Here is a 20,221-nt window from a genome sequence, read left to right as displayed (position 1 = left end):
CAGTGGGCGAATATATGACCAAAACAATGACATTGACAATGTTGTGACAATTACCTACAAATCCAAAACACTGTTATTACCCCAAACGTAAAAAAGTTTGGGCACCCCTGGTCAAATGACATGTTTTGTTGATTTTCTAAGTGAAAATAAGTTCACAAATCCTCTACAGAGAACACACTTCTGCACATGTTAATGTGCAATAATTTTCATTATTTACTAAATTTAACATATTGGAAAAAGAAAATGTGAGATTTTATATTTTATGTTTTGTTACACTCAACAAATAATTAGAAATTGTGCACTAAAATGTGCAGAAAAAATTTCATCTTTAAGTTTATTCTCTGTTGAAGATGTGTTAACTTGTTTTCACCACAAAACAGGTAATTTGACCAAGAGTATTCAAGCTTTTGCACACAAACACACATATATATGTATATATCTGCTGTCAGAAACCAAACCTTGTATCTCTCCAATTTTATGAGGAATGGACCAAAAGAAATGGGCCAGAAATTACTTGGAAAAATGTCTGGTTCCGTTGACTTACATTAAAAGTAAAGTATGTTTTTTTTTGCTTCTTCTGTAAAGTTATCATTTTGGAGATACAAGGTTTTGTTCCGACAGCAGTGATATGATATATATATATATATATATATATATATAAAACAAGTTCACACATCTTCTTAATGAAAATAAAGGTTCCTAAATGGTTCTTGGCCTGGATATACAGTTCTAGCAGGAACTTGTCACTGGTATAGAACTTTACATTATGTGGAGGCTCATGAAACTTTGAGAAGGTTCTTCACACTCAGTATGTCTGATTTACAAAAAAACTTTGCCTCAAGGAACCATCCACTGAAAGATTCTTTAGGGACTCAAAAGTGGTTCTTCTACGGCATCGCTCCAAAGGTTCCTTTTTTGGCATCTTTATTTTTTAAAGTTTCTGTGTATAAAATTCTCCAAACACACGATTGGCGATGTGCCAATTACCTGCAGTTCTGTGAAAAAGTTTGAGAAAATTATACTTAAAAAGCTATCAGGTCAATAAGTGTTTATTTGGTCAGAGGAGGACTGATATTTGAAGACATACAAATAACATTAATACAGTAAGTAGGGATTTTATGTATGTCATTGTGTCCATTTAACCATTTCCAAATCCTCCTTGTTGGCAGCCCGGTATGATTTATAGTTATCATCCAATACCTGGTTCAGCTAATCAATACTGCATGTTAAATCAGGAGCGCAATGACAGGGAGCATTGAAGACAAATCAGAAACCAAACTAGCTCATAAGATAAATACTTTTTTTAAAAATGAGAATTGTTACTTTTTACTATATTTATGTTTATTTATATTTACATATTCTAATAATGTACAGGCACTTATTGTCCAGATAATTGGTTTTAAACAGTGTGTTTAGGTGTCCAGTTGCCAATTACTTTTGATGTAGCAGTTTATTCGATTCACATTATTTAAATAGGTAACTCATTTTTCATGCATAAATCTAAAATTCCATTTTAGCCCATTAAATAGCAAATTAGGTTATTTATATTTATAGTTAAATAATATTCTGGTGGTTTTTTATGTGTTCATTACTCACATGATTGCTGCATCCATATATAGAGTATGCTGAATGAGTGCCTGCTGCTATAGATGAAAAGGTCACAGAGTCTGACATATAAGGATGAATGGATAAATTAAACGTGCCTTCTTAGACATCCAGAGTGTCCACTGTAGAATTGGCTCGACTCAGTCCACTCTCATGTGCAGCGATCAGTTGCATAGTGTAACCGTTGTATTGTGTGACCGTATCTTAATTACCCATCAGTTACCTGGTGAAGGTGATGAGATCATGATCAGAAGGCTTAATGTGTCCTTTGAGAAGAAGATGGCAGTAAAATTACACAGTCTGACCTCACAGTTTGGTGAAAATGGAGTTATCAGAATAAGTATATTAAGAGGACTGAGACCTAGGTAAGCTGATTTTGACATTTCGGAGAAATCTGATGATGAAAATGGAAAACTAAAATCTCATTTTTCTGGGGTAAACCCTTAGAAGTCTAGATTTACTACTGTTTTTGCTATGTTATAGTAATTATGTAATTAAAAAATTGGATAACTAGGTACATAATGAACTACATTTAGATTTGATTTACACTGATGAGTTTGAGTCACCACTTCCCCAGTTTTATGACTATTTAGATGTAAAAAAAAAAGCGACACAGCAGAAAGGATTTTCTTTCAGCAGTAACTTTTCATTAAATCATAATAAAATATCACCTTATGAACTTCCATTTGTTTCAGTGACCTACAAGTGAGAAATAAGTCATATAAATTACACCATGCTTTTGTGCAGTACACTCCAAGAGTCAGAGATCCCCCTTCATTTATTTAATTTTCAGTCAAAGGGCCATTAAGTACAGGTTATTCATTTTTTCAGAATCAGAAAAAGCAGGAAACATTTATTTAACAGAAAATTACACAGAAGCATCAACAACTAAATATAACACCACATTTTCTCAGTATTCAGTGTCTCCACACTTTCCATTTATTACAGCTTCCATCCTTCTTCTGCAGGGATATATTTCACACCTCCAAAGTTCAGTCTTAGAAGTTGGTTGTATTTTCTGCTTCTTACAAGCCAAGTAATCCCAAACATATTCAGTGATGCGTTTCTTTGTTCGATTTGCAAATTTTCTTCTTTTTTGTCTATTTTCCTTTCTCAGTAAAGGCTTCTTGTCAGCTGCACATCCTTTCAGACTCATAGTGTTGAGTTGTCTTCTCACAGTGGAAGGATGGACAGAAACAGCTGTGGATTTTATCAGATCTGAAGCAGCTTGATTTTCTCCTCTCTCTCAAAGATGAAAGGTCCTGTTTATCTGATGGCGACAGTTTTGGTGGTCTACCAGGTCTTTCATGGTTATTAGGAAATTAAATTAAATAAATTAAGGGTGGTCTGACTTTTGCGCAGTATTGTATATTTTCAAAAGACTTTTTAAAAAGATGCCTGTGGAACTCTTTCGATAGAGAGATTCGTCATTTGGTGGCTTTTTGGAATGCACTGGTCTACAGACAGTGGATGGTCATTTAGGGTCTGAAGCAGCTGTTTGATACTGAGTGTTGGATGTTGCAGTTCAACTGTAAACACTGACAAAGATAAAACCGAGCTGCACTGATTAACTTCATTTTTGTCTGTGAAATTGTGTGAACAGGTCTGGGGTTGTGTTTTCTGTCACTGTATAAATGAAGCTCTGTTTTGCCTTTTTTGTTGGATGCACTGTGATGGTTTCTGAGCAAGTGTGCACACACATTCACAATGCAATTCCTAATAAAATAAAGGCAATTGGAGTGTGTGCTATTCATGTGTGTGCTTCCATCCAAATTCCTTTGTGATGCAAAATAAAAGTCTACCAATTTCATGAACTGTTAGGTCATGTTCTTTACATAGATAAATGCATCAACAGCACTGAGATTGAACAACATGTTATTAAAGAAAAAGAGTAGATTAGTAGGCAATTTTAAAGGGCCCTTATTATGGAAAACTGAATTTTTCTTTGTTTGATTAGCTTGTAAACATTATTAAAGTTTCAAAACGTATTCACTCCCCAGTCCATACATACATTTCTGTGATGCCCTAAAACTCATATATCTGCCCATTCAGCCTACAGCAGTTTAGCTCCACCCATTCACACTGAAGTTATAATGAGTGTTTCCGCCTGGACTGCTTTTTGATCGAGGTGCAATGCAGAGCAGCCAATCAAAACAGATCTCATTTACATATATCTGTCTTAAAGACCCAGGAAAAAAACAGCATGTTTAATTGTTTGGGATGAATAGACTTTGAAAAAAAAATCTAAAAATTAATTATGACTGGTTTTGACTGTTTTTAAACTCACACAAATATATAGAACCTTTTTGAAAATTTTGAAGAGTGTAGAGATGTTTTTAACTGACTCTTGACATTTATGGCTCGAACTGAAATCACTGGTTTATATGCCTGTTACAGATTTAAAACATGGAATGCCTTTTGCAAGTTTTAAATATCTACATTTAATCTAAAACCACCAAAATGTTCAGGGAAATCACTGTTAGCTTAGCACTAGCATACTACTAGAGTCCCATAGGGGCGCTAGCAGAAATGAGCATTATAATAAAGTTGTTTTTGACTGTATTTTGAGATTTATGGCCTAAACTGAACATTTCCATGGGACATTTCCATATAATGTGTGAAGTATTTATGGTGGTAGAACATTCTGCAAAAAGAAAGAACATGTTTTAACATTTTAGTTTATTCTGCTAAGATGAATTTGGCTGGAGTCAGTACAGTCAAGCAGTTGGCAAAGTGAAAGAAAACAGCTGACTTAAGATGGTCATGGTTGTTGACCTTGCTCCAGTTTCCAGGAACAGGCTACACAATACAGTGACAAAACATAAGGATACTGAAGAGGAATAACAGTTCCAAAGGCATGCTTGCCTCTTGTAATGGAACAAAGCTTGATGTCCTGAAGAAGGAAAACGTGACGTGCAGTGATCGCTCTTAATGTTCTGAAACTGCAGCGCTCTGCTCTGGGCGATTTTAGAGTACCCTCCCCTCTTTAAAGCAGAGCTTGAATTTAAAACACATTCATATCATCTCCGTCCTGTTGCTCCTCATTTAGATTGTTATCAGAAGGGCCAGCGTGCGCTCAGCTTCCAGAAAAAGCTTGTCTGCTGCTTGAGTGACAGCTGCTGTCAGAGAGCTGCTGACTACTTATGAACCAGTAGTGAACCAGCGCACACACTGCTTCATCTGATTCCCTGTTGATTTTTTTCTCTATCTCTCTCTGTCTCTGTTTCTCTCTCTCTTCTCTCTGTCTCCACACAGAACAAAATATGCATCGTTTGTTTGGTTTATTTTTCTGTATTTCAGCATTTTAATTGTAATTTGTCTATATTTTCAAGCACAATACGTAGTCATATGCAAAGGTTTGTGCACCACTAGTCAAACTACTAAGCTAACATGTCCATGTGGGCCCCATGTGGGTTTTACCTGGACTGCATGGGTTTTACCTGGGCATGGGCTTTAAGTAGGCTTTTTGAAGGGCTGCATGTGGGCCCCAATTGGGTTAAAGCCATGGGCTCCAATTAGGCTACATTAATGGGCCTCAGCTGGTAATGTTGTGGGCTCAAGTTCAGCTACAGTAGTAGGCCCCAGTTGGGTTACAGTTGTGGGCCCCAGTTGGGTTACAGTTGTGGGCCCCAGTTGGGTTAATGTTGTGGGCCCCAGTTGGGTTACAGCTGTGGGCCCCAGTTGGGTTAATGTTGTGGGCCCCAGTTGGGTTACAGCTGTGGGCCCCAGTTGTGTTAATGTTGTGGGCCCCAGTTGTGATACAGTTGTAGGCCCCAGTTGGGTTACAGTTGTAGGCCCCAGCTGGGTTACAGTTGTGGGCCCCAGTTGGGTTAATGTTGTAGGCCCCAGTTGGGTCAAAAAAAGAAAATATAAAATGTGGCCTGTGCAAACATTATGGTACATTATTTAATCTCAGCAAATAAATAGAAATTGTGCACTAAAATTTACAGGAAAATGCCATATTTAAGTGTTTTCTCTGTAGAAGATGTGTTAACTTATTTGTACTTAGAAAATCAACAAAACATGTCATTTGACCAGGGTATTCAAGCTTTTGCATACAACTAAATATGCTGGGTAGTTTAACTATCACAGTTTGCGGCTGTATAACTACTAAGCTGCTTTTTTTGCCACCATAATAGTGGGGCATCTGTAGGATAGGCATAGTATGGTATGGGTGTAGTATGGATTTAAAGGGCCCGTGCCACAAAAATCCAATTTCTCTTGCTTTTTGAAATAGAATAATTTGATGTAATATGCAAACATTGTTAAAATTTCAAAATGTACTGTTCACTGTCCAGTCTATACAGTGCATATATGAAAATTATGCTGCAGTGTTTGAATTGTTGTATTTTAAGTTTGTGATGTCATAAAAACCAACACTTTTACACACACCCCTGTTCAGCCTGCCATTTATGCTGCAGTTATAAGGAGTGTTTAAACTGCTTTTTCAATGAGGCACAATACAGATCAGCCGATCATAACAGAACGCATTTACATGTATCTGCCTTAAAGGTGCAGTAATAAAAACAGCCAACAAAAACAGGGATAAAGACAAGTTGGAAAATGGGCATGTGGAAATGAATTATGATTGTTTATGGTACATAAAACCTTACAGCAGTTGTAAATGGACCTCAGAGGAAAGAATAGAATAAAACATGGGAAGTACTAGTAGTATGTTCAGAGCTCTTGGAAGAGGCCTCACTGCTCTATGGAAGGCTTCTATACTCCAATCCTGCCTGCTAGTACTCCTGTATGATAGCTATACACAGTCAGCATCACCAAGGAGACAGTTATTTTATGTTGCCTATGCCTAATCTACAGTAAAACACTAAAACATCTTCCTGTTTCCTCATAAATCTGCTGTGGTGTGTGCTGTAGAGGCGCGATGCCCAGCTGTTTCTACAGCTTATTCTGAGGGTTCCTATCATCATCTGATAAAGCACCCGAGTGCTGAGTTAGATGTAATTGGATTTAGAACCAAAGGGCAGGAGTACAGAGGGGATGTGTGTGTGTGTGTGTGTGTGTGTGTGTTTGCATGTGTGTGTGTGTGTCAGGTCTTTATGCACACAAACTTGTTTTAATACCTTGTTAGGATGTGGGGTACATATGTTATGTGTCACATATATGTCAGTACCTGTTTGTTTACCTACATTACTGCTTAATTAAATTATTAACTTGGAAATAAAGATGTAATTCAGAGTAATTCCGGTATGATGTGCAATGTGCCATTCTCGAGGACAACACCATGTATTAAAGGGCCCATATCCAAATTTTTTCTTGTATTTTATTTTTTCTTTTGAGATCCACTTATAATATTTGTGTGGTTGTATGTGGCAAAAATGGTCATAATTAATTTTTCATGCACAATTCCCAACCTCTCTTTATCCTTTAGAATTAAGCAGGCTGTATTTGTTACTGTGCCTTTATATATCAGTGACCTCTGTTCTCATTGTGCATCATTCAAAAAGCACTCAGAGCTGAAATGCATCTTTGAACTTCACTGTATGTAGGCGGTGCTAAACTGCTGTAGGGTGAATATGTAGATATATATGTTAGGAACGTGTTTATTGTGACATCACAGAAACAGTGCATTCAAAATGGGCTGTTTTTGGGACATAGTTTTCATATATGGACTGCATGGACTGCTTAGTAAACAATATGCTTTAAAACTTTTACAATGTTTACATATTATTTCAACTGTTTAGTTTCAAAAAAGTGAAGGATAATAAGTTCTGAATGTGTGTGCACTGTCACTGTGCATCCAACAATAAAGGCAGTGCGGAGCTTCATTTATTGTGTTTAGAACTGTCAAAGTTAATAAAGCGATAAATTCTTAACACCACTAATTCTTTAAATGTTGTTAATGTTCCTTGTTTGACCCTTCGACCCAACTGTAGTAGTGCAGGCTGAAGCCCAGCTGCCTATATGCTGTATGTTGCTATGATAGACAGGAGATCTATAGATAAATCAACAAGCAGCAAACTAACAAAAGCAAAAGCAGTTCCCGTACAGGTCGCCTCAAGAGCCTTCAGTGTAACGAGAACCCATGTGCTGTATGAACGAGAAAGAGAGAGATCTTTTAACTGTAGGAATGTGCTGAGATTAGAGTTGTGGGCAATTATACGATATTTCTCATGAACATATGTGCCGAATTTGATACATAAACACATATGAAATTAATACATTTGAATGGGATCCACCTGGATCAGCATTACCGTGAAAAGTAACGTATTTTTTTAGGGTTACAAACAGTAGTGGGCTATTGAAATTCTTTCTCAGGCATGAGTTTCCTCAGAAACGTTAACGTTAAGGCCACCGCACACCAGAAACACTGTGTTGTGCCATGCAGTGTAGCCTAGCATCACATAGCAGAGCGCTGCTATAGCATGCTGGCAGGCAGAGCCGAGAAACACCAGGTTCAAACTAAATGAAATAGAATTCTCAGCATCACTCATCATGCTTGGCATCAGTTTTCTATTTACTATTTTTGAGCTGAAAGATACCAACTGAAGAAGACTAGGCTAGTTAGGTTAGCTGAGGTAACATTAGCATGTGTCTGTTTATCTAAAAGACTGATTGCATTTTTCTGTGTGAAGTTCAAGCCACATGTGATCTACTATGACTTTCCGTGGTCTCAACATGGCAATCTCAGCCATGTCTGTGGTAAAACACTGGGTGGTGCTGTGACGCATAGAGAAACTGACCAGTGCTCTGAGTCAGTGTGCGATGGCCATTATGCCATTATGCCACAAACGAGCGCAGATAACTTGACGTACAAACAGTACAAACCAGGCTAGCGTTCGTCTCTTTAGCTGAATAGTTGAGTCAGGGTTGCTTAAGTCATCTCCTGTTGTGTAGCCTTTTGCATCTGAAGTAGTTCATATTGTTTTTGAGGCAGCGGACATAAATGAATAGCCAGTTTTTTGGGGTCAGTATTAGCCTAAAATGGACACCAGAGCGATTGCCGCCCTTTGAGTTGCACCGCCTGAGAAGCCACCTGAACGATACAATTTATTCACATGCACACGTACACACACAATGTTTGTGTGTGTGTGTGTGTGTGTGTGTGTGTGTGTGTGTGTGTGTGTGTGCGCATGTGAACTTGTGTGTGTAACACTGGCGGGTGTGCGAGTGTTTTGCGGGAAATGGCGTGAATGAGTAGGAAAGCGTGACGATAGGAGGCTGTATATATCCTCTGCTTTGCCTTAGACTGGATACTGAAGGAGATCTTTACAGCCTCCTCAGATCATTAAATCTTCTCTTTCTCACAGATTCCCGTAAACACAGTCTCCCTGCAGCTGTCCTACACACTCCGCTGACTGCGTCACTCCAGCTGTTCCAGAATGATTGCTTTTTCCTCGCAGCGTTCGTAATAAAACATTAGAATGCCAAGAGAAACATAAAAACATCGAACTGTTTTTTAGATGATAATACAATGTCCTGGACAAGGTTATAGACATGATGTACTAACACTTTCAGGTTTGAGTCAGGGCAAGTTCAGCATTCAAAGACAAGAGGTACATATTTTAGGTTTAAAAAGAATATAGACTTAAAAAAATATCATCTTGATAAATCAGTTATGATTAGTTGGCAGTTTGCATGATAATAATGCATATTTCAGATTCTCCTAGTAAAGAGTATTTTAGAATCTTTGAAAAGCTATGCATGGTTTGTTTCTCTTATGTTCTTTTTTACTGAACCCAACTGTAAAGTAACGTCTAAGTACTTGATTAGTTCTAATAAATAATCCACACTGCTTACCACACTTTGCACTACTTTACTCAGTTACTAATATAATCAGTAGTGAGAGCCTGAGACTTTTTTCAGTACACTGTGTATGAGTGTAAATGTCTGACCTCATCAATTAGATTTGATTGCTTGATTATTTTGTTACAACAGTATTATGCAATACAAACTGTTTACACAGTACTGGAATATAGATAATACAGGAGTACACCTTTTCATAGCCTGAGAATTTTATTTTGGCTATACAATAAGAGGATACATTGGTGAGACATACTATAAACAATAGTAATGCACTGATATGGGAATTGTGGACTGATATCCCAGATTTTTCATGTACATGTCCGAGGAAGCCAAAATATAAATGTTTATAAATTTATAAATTACAAAAATTGGGATTATATCTAACAAGATTAGTATCACAAAGAAATATAATATTTATTTTTATAGGGTTAAATTGCCTAAACCACTATCAACTAACGATTTGCTATATCAGCAAAATTTAATTCTTCAAAAGCAATTTCAAAGTAATTATTTTCCAATACTGATGTGATTAGTCATCATGCACCCCTGATAATCAATTATAATCAGTAATAACATAACAAAATCTGAGCAGATGGTTGATTCTTCACAATGTATTGATGCACTTTCACACCTCTAATGCTGCGTTTACATGTTGGAGTTGTATGTGTGGTATGTGACTGACAGCAGCATGAAGCTCCGCAAATGTTGCCATGGTAACAGCGTTACCAGCAAAAATGGATGCCTGTCCAGGAGAACTTCAGCAGTGTTGACTGTTTATTTAAGGTGGGAAAAGGCAGGACGATGCTCTGTACTCTTTTATTTTTGTTGTACAATACTGGGCTCGTCTGGAATTCAAGAATAAGACGTTTGGCATCCTTGGCTCCCAAAAATTCAACATCTGGTTTGGCAGTTGCAGAATTTTTCATTATCATACAAAGGAATAACCGGTTTGCCGTCATCAGTCTACCGGCAGCATGTAAACTCAACGTAACTCCTATAGGAAGAAGTGTGGACTCGAGTCAGACTGGAGTCATGAATTTGACTCATCAAAATCAAGAAAGACTTGCGACTTGACTTCGACTTGAACACCAATGACTGGACCTGAGAGCCTTAAGGCTCTAAAAGACTGGAGCCCCATAGTGGAAGAAACATGAGAAGCATGTGACTGCAGATGGGACTCTACACAGTCGGTTACTTTTCATGGGAATGGATTCATTTCATGCCATAAATTTGATATACAGCAACGCAATCAATTGTCTGTTATTGTGCTTATGCTTGGCTTATTTTGTTTCAGAAAACAAGTGAAGTGTGAGAATTCAAGTTTGCCTCCACAAGCTAGAAACAAGTGAAGCATCAATAAGCCCTCACTCAGCACTTAAAGTTACCAGGTGAACTGACCATGTTCCTGACCGTAGTAAAACAAAAGAAACAGCTCTCTATTTAAACCATGTTAACAGCTTCTGCAACCATAAGGAAGAAGTTGACTTTTTATTCTATCCAGATTCATATTTGAATTTGCCATTCCCTCTTAAATGGTGTAGCAGGTACATTCCAGCACGTAACTGCTTCACTATTTAAGGTGGAACAGAAAATGTGAATAAGAAGCCAACTTAAACTGTGTACATTCACCATCATTTTGCTGTTTTGTCAGTAAACTTTGTTCAGCTTGGTCGTTTTGGTCTCTGTTGTCATCTAAATTCAAATTCAGTTAAAGTTGTTTAGGTTGCTGAGGTAGTTTTTGTTCTAATTTTATTTTAGTCAACAATTATGTTAAAATATATTTTTTGAAGTTTAGTAGTACTTTCTTAGTAGTAATTCTTTTCATGTGTAGTTGCATTTCTGCTGTGTATATCATTATGCCTAACATGGTTACCGTGTACCATGAATCTTATATTTTATTTGAAGGGGTAAAAACCTCAATATACACCCATACACTACTGACATGCTAACTACTAAAAGGCAGTGTTACTCCTACCATCATTTTTGTCATTCACTGTTGAAATGACTTTAAATTCGCTGAAGGATGAATACTGACTTGTTTAGGACTTAGGACTTTGGACATGACTTAAGACTTGCTTCTACACACTTAGCAAAAAGGTTTCCTTGTAGTACCAAAAAGGGTTCTTTGGCTTGTACCAATAGTGGAACTCTGTTTGGTGCTATATTGAACCCTTTTCAAAAAAGTATAGAAATATATAGAACCATCTACAACACATCCTCCATGAGTCTGAAGAACCTTTCACAATGCAAAGCACCATTTATTTATGCAAAGAGTTCTTTGATTGTTCATGGTTCTATATAGAACCATTTTCTTTACTAAAGAACCCTTGAAGAACCATCTTTTTTAAGAGTACTGGTATGGAACGCGACTTGACACTTGCCTGTACTGACTCGAGTCTTGAACTGAAACTTAACTGACTTGACCCGGGACTCGAGTGTCAAGAATTGAGGCTTGGTCTTAGTGACTTGTTCTCAGCTCTGCCTGTAGGTATAACAGTAGTGGATTAATGAGTACAGGGTTCAAAGCACAAACTAAAACCTGAAAACTTGAAAGACTGCAGTAAGAGATGTGCTCATTAAACTGAAGCCTTCTTTGTCTTTTCCAGGTTTTAGGCTGAGTGACCACCTTGTGAAGGCTGTGTGGGGGTCACCCCAGTCACTCCATTGTGAGGCCACTCAGCGCACTGTGACCGATCATTCCAAACAGCAGCGGGCAGAATGAAGCGACCTGGGGCCATTTTCCTCCCCCTCCTCGTCTTCCTCTTCATCTCTCTGGTGAGGAAACACACAAAACCTACTCAACATGTGCACTATTTTACCCTAAATGGTCCCTGTCAGGAATCCCTTGCTTTTTTGAAATAAATGAGTTTGATGTAGTTGTACTGTTCAGTCCTCAGTCCATACAGTCCATATATGGAATGTAAGTCGTGAAACAGTCTGTTTTGAATTAATTGTTTTAGTGGCGTCATATTTACATATCTCCATCTATTCAGCCTACAACACTTCAGCCTCGCCCGTTCACACTGAAGGTTTAAGAAGTGTTTCAGCCTGGACTGCTTTTTTTTTAATGAGGCACAGCCAATCAGAACAGAGTTTTTTTTACATATATCAGTCTTAAAGGCACACTAACAAAAAACAACCTGTTTAATTGTAAGTGATAAAGAGACTTTGGTAAATGTGATGTAAAAATAAAATTCTGACTGTTTTTGGTACATACAAACCAAAAAGCACAATATTTGGTAATTTACCTTATAAACATCCATCCATCCATCCATTATCTAAACCGCTTATCCTTCTGGGTCGCGGTGGGGTGCTGGAGCCTATTCCAGCTGTCATTGGGCGGAAGGCAGGATACACCCTGGACAGGTCGCCAGTCCATCGCAGGGCATACCTTATAAACATTTTGTTGTAAATGTATGAAATGTATGTAAATTCATTCCAAATTTGACGCCATGCTGTTGTAACACATGACATGGTCTTCTCTGAAAAAGACATCATCTAAAAGGCAGCATATATGTATATTTATCTTTTAGTGTTAATGATGTCTTCACAGATGTGCAAATTACCCACTAATATCCTCATACAGTGAAAGAGCTTTGAAACTTTTAACTATGCTGGTAACAATCTGGATGGTCCTTTTCTTCTTTGGCCCAGAGAACATTATGTCTATTATTTACATACACAAACTGAAAGTTTTAACTCGTGAGACCACAATACATGTTTCCACTGTGCATCAGTCTATTTCAGATGAGCTCAGGCCCAGAGAAGTAGACGGTGTTTCTGAACGTTAATGACATGTAACTGCTGCGGTGTTTATTGACGATGGTTTGTCACGGTATTCCCGAGCCCATGTTGTGATTTCCATTTGACCTTTCCACGCACAGTGATTTCTCTGGATTCCCTGAATCTTTTGAAGGCATTATGCACTGCTGAGACTAGGACTAGGCCTTTCCTGCTCCTTTTGATTCCAGTCATGTTTGTATCACCATGATTGTATCACATAATTTTACAGTGTTTCTAGGCTTAAATCGCCTCTGTCCTTTTTTTGAACATGCAGGCTGTTCCATTTCAGGATGAGCGTATATTTACAAAACTATTGGAAAGTAAAACATGCAAAATCTTGTCTTTGTACTGTTTTAGTTTCTGTTTTTATTTGCATTTCACATATTGTCCCAACCCTTGTTGACCTGAGGTTTGTAAAACCTCATACATTTTATAAGAAAAATGCTAAAAATGCAGGAAATGGGGCGTTTAATTGAAAAGTATCAGTGAGAATGTCCTTTTGGCGGGTGGTGCGTCTATATGGGTGTGTGTGTGTTAGCTGGTTGTCCAGTTTTGTCTCTGTGGATTCACATGTGGATGGGTTTTGGAGGGAGGCGCTCCATATGCAGCAGTAGAGTGGAGGAGCAGAGGCTGCTGGGAAACGGAGCAAATCCTCACACAGCAGATGGCTTTGCTGACAGCCCATCTGCAGAGACCCCACAGGCCCACCAGTGCCAGTTTCAGAAGACACCGAAGCTTTGGCTCATAACCATTAAACAGGACTGTCTCTGAGCATCAGAGCCGTCCTCCACAGAGAAAATAATGAAAATAAAAGAGCAGCATTGTTATTGTTTTGCCAGAAGTTTTTACTGTGCTGCTGTTGTTGTTGATAACACAGACATTTGTGAAGTTTGGGCGCCCCTGGTCAAATGACATTGTTTTTTTGTTGATTTTCTAAGTAAATATAAGTAAACACACCCTGTACAGAGAACACACTTCTGCACAATTACTGTATATTTACTGAATTTTACATGTTGGGGGCAAAATTAAACATAAAACATGGTCTGTACAAATGTTAGGGCACATTTTATATTTTATGTTTTATTTTTCATATTGCCATGATGCATATGTAAGACATTTAGCCGTATAAAATCATTCCCCTTTAAATTATCAAACGTGTTTATGATGCAATGACACTTCACACCAGATATACTGAATAATGCTGAATAAATAATGTTATTCACAAGTGCACAGTGGTCTATATGACAGCACATATGCATGTGTGAGGCACTCTGTGGCTGTAAAATGAACAGTGAATAACAAAGTATTCGCAAACATGTCACAGATCACGGTCAGTACAGTAACATCACCCTTTCACTTTTTGCTTTCTCACTTTTGTTTTTGCTTTCTCACTTTTGTTTTTGTGCTCTCGCTTTTGTATTTGTATTTGTATTCACTCGTTCTCTCCTGTGTTTGTGCGTTCTCTCTCTTTATTATTGTGTTCTCACTATGTATTTGTGTTCTGCCTTAATGTTGTTGTGTTCTCAGCTTTTGTTTGCTTGTTGTTTTGATATGATTCAGCGGGCCACCATAACTGGGGGGTCTAATTTACCTCTTGGACCCCTTAATGTCTCAAAACCGAAATTCTGGGGGTCGCTGAAAATAAACTTATGAAGTTATGCTGTCCATTAGGGAAAATAGATGCTTAAATACAAATTCAGAGAAAGGTTTAGCTGCTTCACCTGCAATCTGTGAGCTTTTGTCTTTGGTATTCTTAACTAACCAGTGCTGCCTCAGTGTGGCACTGTTGCAAATTGGTTTACCCAGTAGGTCCTTCATAGCCTAGCCACTGTGACTGACTTCATCAAACCCTAACCCTCACCACAGCATATTTGTAAATCTCAAAACTTGCCCAATTCCCCAAGAGATGGTGAAAAGAGTGAATTATTATGAATGAATTATTAGTCATTTCTTAAACCAAAGACAAAAGAGATGTGTAAGATCTCAATTATTATGTGGGAGACCATTTCCAAACTAGACAAGAGCATTTCCAGAAGAAAAACTGATTATTAAAGAATACTAAACCAAACATTTTGACAGTGAAGCTAGCATCAGCGGCACTGATGAGTCCAGCCAGCCAACGCTGGAGTAGCTAGCCGACATGGGACCCTCCAAATACCAGGGGGTATTTCGCACACTGCCTTCACAGTGGTAGAGGGTGTGCACTTTTTAGACACTCCCTTAAACAGTAACCTGTCAGTGTTTTGCTGTTCAGAGCTTTTGTTCAGTAAAATTTACAGAAGGATGTAATGTATTTGGTTGTATTTTGTTCTCTGTGTTCTCAGGAGTCAGAAAATTTAGGTCTGAAACCAACACAAAAATATGACTAACAAGGATCATACGGGCCTTAACAACAGCAGATGATAAACTAACAGTTGAACTGTTAGTCAGCATCTTCAGATCACACAACACGGAAGGGACTAGAGTGATTTTACACAAATAATAATAAAAATGTCAGTGAGGATCTCTTGCTGGAGAGTCGTTGAGTGGAGTGCAGAGCTGCAGAGCTGTTTGTGTTGTCTGTATCAGGGAAATATCTGTGTAATTGCACGGCCGGCTAATGGAAGGAAATGAAGATTAAATGAAGTGTAAACATCAGACATCAGAACTTTTTACGTACCTCCAACATCATTTGGTGCACCCCTAGGGGTACACATACCACAGTTTGGGAACCACTGCTGTACACTGTGTGTTCACTTAGAAAATGAAGAAAGAGTTTGACCTGGGGTGTTTTAATTTTTTGCATGCATTTGTAAGAGTCTTTAGCAAGTTTCTTGGAGTTTGTAACTCTGTGTGCTTGTTAAATTAAAAAACACAATATTGAGACACAGTAATGCACAATACAACTTGTATAAGATAACAAATATAATCTAGCTACATTACTGTGATATGAGCCCTTTAATAAATGCTATAAAAAGTGGAACAGGGCAAAGGTTATTTAAAGAGTTTTTGATGTTTAAAATGAATGTAAAATATTTGTTCATCTAACATATTTCGATTTTATTTCATTCAGTGTATTTAATTGACTTGGAGAAAAGCAGTTACATTACTTGTTTTCACAACATTGAATTGATAAAACTTTTTGCAGTACTGTGTAAAAGTCAGAGACCACACTTTAGATATTGAATTTTAGACATTTTGTACCAGTTATTCATTGTTCAGGAGAAATTTCTGAGGAGATTAGGTATAAGATATAAGATATGAAGCATAAGGAAAGAGAAAGTCTAAAAGAAAACGAGTGAAAAAGACAGGATGGGAGAAAATGGGACTCCTAACAACCATGCAAGACCTGCTAGACCACCAAATAAATCAGATCAGATAAACAGTATTTACAGCTTTTATCTTTGAGAGATGAAAGGAATGGAAGCTGTAATAAAGGTAAAGAGTGAACACCCTACACACTAGGAGTTGCACAGACAAGTCGGCTTGCCAGCTTTACAAATTTGTGACAGTCCGGCACGTCACACTTTACTGACCTGAGGAGTTTGGCTTCGTCACACATTTTCAAAGTCAGAATTTTTAAAGTTGCTTGTTGCAAAGCATTCCCTTCTTCTGTGGTTTTAGCCATGAAGTCATTAGTGATTAGTTGACATCGGCTTTAAAAAATTGAAAATTGTGCAAACACTACTAGATACTACCATACTGAAAATGTGTGTTACATTTAGTTGTTGAGACTTATATGTAATGGCAAAACATTAAGCTTTTAATGGTCTTAACAACAAATCATTAAACACATAGACAAAGTAACTTAATGCTGTTTGCTATCCAGTGTTGACCAGAGGAGGATGGGTTCCCCTTTCGAGTCTTGGTTCCTCTCAAGGTTTCTTCTTCTTGCTTTTAGGCTCTGTCGCTCACGGGGGCTCGGACCCAGATTTTTCTGTAAAGCTGCTTTGTGACAACACCTGTCGAAAAAAGCGTTATATAAATAAACTTTGACTTGACTTAATATGGAAGAGCTTTTTCCTTTGATTCCTGTAAATATTGAACTTTTGTGTGTAAATTTGTAGACAACCTTTTACAGAGTCAGTATTTTTCCACTCAGCATTGATGGCTTCAAACAGCTGAAGAACATTGTTGAGCTAGTCTGTGTTTAATGTGAGACCAAATATTCTCTGTAGGGTTTAAATCTGCTCCGGGCTAAAACCATCAGTAAAACCCAGGAGTGTTTGTTTACTGTTTTTTTCTGATTCTGAATAACAGTTTTGACTGGGTGGTCTCTGACCTTTGCACAGTGCTGTAGTCATTTTTATCATATTTCACACAATATGTTGACTGTATTTCATGCAATATTTTGATTGTACACACTTCATTAGCATTACATGTAAAGCGCATGTGTGCAGTCAGTGTCAGGGCTGCTTACTTCTTCTTCAGAGTGGGTGGAGGACATCTGTCCCAAAGCAATCATCTGCTGAAACCCACAGTGCCCTGTCCACTGCCTTTGAGAATAAAGCTTTAATCTGATGTTTAGATCAGTGTGGGGAGGAGAGTGGAGGAATGAAGTGGGGAGAGTGGAGGAGGAGGAAAGAGAAAGAGAGATACCAGCTCACACATCTGCTGCTGTTTGTTGTGCTGTGTAATGTAGTGGATTAAATATTTCTCTCTCTGTGTGTGTGTGTGTGTGTGTGTGTGTGTGTTTATGTACACTGCTTTCTTCTCCCTGTTTTGAGGCACGCAAAATCTGACCCATCATATCCACACATACACAAGAAGTAACACCTAAACTCTTTCCCACACACAAACACACACTCACAGATTTCATTTTTAAACCTTGTCAGGTTGTGGGGTTATATGTATGTCCCATATGTGTTATATATATTGTTGCTGTTGGAACAAAATCTCGTATCTCCAGAATGGTCACTTTACAGGAGAAGGAAAAAATCTTCTTGTAATGGAAGTTAATGTAACAAGATTGTGTAATTTTTGAGCATTTCTGTTGTTCATCATGAATTTTTAACTCAAGGCAAAGAGTAACTGGAGTAACTGTTTTTTAAAATTTTAAAAATGTCAAAAACAAGAATACAAAGTTTGCAGCGACGATAAGTACCCATATGCAATAATATGTCCCATGTATTATATATCTTTAAATACCTATATGTAATATTAACATATACATTATTATACATTATCATACAAGTTTGTACCTATATGTAATAATATGTCCCATATATTAAATATCTGTAAATACCTATATGTAATAATTATATGCCTCACATGTATATTGTATAAGTAAGTACCAATATGTAATATGTCCCATATGTATTGTATATAAGTACCTATATGTAAAAATAATGTATCCCATATATATTATGTATATGTAATTACTTATGTGATATGTCCCATCTGTATCGCATAGATGTAATTGCTTATATGCAATATTAACAATAATAGTGTGTTCCATCTGTATTATATATACATAAGTACCTATATTTAAAAATGATGTGTCCTATATGTTTTATATGTATGTCTGTAAGTACTGTATTGATAATGGGTCCCATATGTATTATATACTGTATATGTAAGTACTTATTTTTAATAATTATAATAATATTTTCCTTATGTATCATATATTTTGTCATTAGAAAACAAAACCTTGTATCTTCAAAATGGAAACTTTATAGGAGAAGAAAAAAAAGCTTTTAAGTTTTTTTTTTTCCAAGGAACTTTGATACAATATAAAAGACAACATGTGTTTTCAAATCATGCAAAAAGAACAATGGAGGGACGAAGTATTGTTTTGACAGTGACAATATGTAAACATCTGTATGTAATAAGTAATTTCTAAGCCCAACCCTAAATTACATAACCATAAAATGATTTGCTCTTGGCTCTTTATAAGGTACTGTTTTGTTGGTCCTGACACTGAAGGTTGCCCCTGTTTTTCTGTGGTTTGACTTCAAAGTGAGGACATTTTATCCTGAAAATGTATGAAAACAAAGACACACGCACACATGCATGCATGATCAGTCATGCTCGTTTATTTACTTTCCTGGAAGACTGATTGCAGTTTTGTAATCCAAGGCAATACGTGCATACTTAACTCGTGAGACATGTTCCGTGCAGGACTGAAGTATAATATTTTGGGCTATAAATAGACTTGCAGCTTGTGGATTAAGCTAATGTTGTTCTGGCGTGTTTACACAAATGCTTGGTGTCTGTCAATCATCTGCATCGAGTTAATGCACTAATTTCTGGGAAAGTTCCCTCTCTTCTGTGTGGCCTCCCTCTCAGGAGACACTGCAGGCTTCCTTAATGCTAAGCACCACACAAAATATCAGCATAGACTGTGAGCAGATTGTGGTTTGGATTCTAGCATAAGAATCTGATTTACTTTTAATATAGTCCTGAAATGCTGCAACTAATGAAGTATTTGCATGTATTCCCAGGCTTCTGTTTTGATCCTGAATATAGCATCGGTCTGTGTCTCCTTTAGCAGTTATACTGTATTTAACAGCCTGGTAGTCTTTTACAGTTCAAGACAAAATATAATTGTATTACATTGCATTAATTACTTACAATATGCTATGCTGTTCAATTTAAACTAGAATTTATTGTAAATTTTCCACTGTTCAAAGCTGTGAATTCCATTGTGAATGGTATAGTTTTGTACATAGTGTTACATATTGAATTTGCACTTTTAAATTCTTCCACTATTCTCATTATTGTGGAAATATTATGTTATCGAAATCTATACTAATATAAATCATTGAGGACAGCCATATTAATGCAGAAGTCAGAGACCACTGCTACTGATATAATTTCTACTCAAAACAGTCATAAAATAGAAGTTATTCATGTTTTGGGAGATATTTCTGAGGATATTAGATATAATATAATCCACTTGCATAAGGATAATAGTAAAAGTCAAAGGAAAATAAGTGATAAAACAGAGTTTTAGGAGTTTCCAAAACTGAAGTCTAAAAATTATGGGATTTCTAACAACTATGTGAGGACTGGTGGACCACCAAAACTGTCACCTTTAGTTAAAACAGCACTTAAAGCTTTCATCTTTGAGAGATAGAAGAAACTG

General features: G+C 37.1%; 1 protein-coding gene across 2 annotated transcripts in view; it reads left to right on the top strand.

The window, feature by feature from the left end:
* Positions 1 to 20,221, top strand: part of adcyap1r1a (adenylate cyclase activating polypeptide 1a (pituitary) receptor type I) — a 58,409-nt gene that overhangs the window by 1,555 nt on the left and 36,633 nt on the right. For both annotated transcript variants that reach the window (XM_036556657.1, XM_036556655.1), the window contains exon 3: positions 11,979 to 12,147. In XM_036556657.1, the coding sequence (XP_036412550.1) occupies positions 12,091 to 12,147 (57 nt within the window). In that variant the 5' untranslated portion in view covers positions 11,979 to 12,090. The remainder of the gene's footprint in view (positions 1 to 11,978; positions 12,148 to 20,221) is intronic.

This window comes from Colossoma macropomum, unplaced genomic scaffold, assembly GCF_904425465.1.
Source record: "Colossoma macropomum unplaced genomic scaffold, Colossoma_macropomum, whole genome shotgun sequence".
Classification (NCBI taxonomy): domain Eukaryota; kingdom Metazoa; phylum Chordata; class Actinopteri; order Characiformes; family Serrasalmidae; genus Colossoma; species Colossoma macropomum.
Note: the sequence above shows the minus strand (reverse complement) of the source record. Positions and strands in the feature narration are given on the sequence as shown.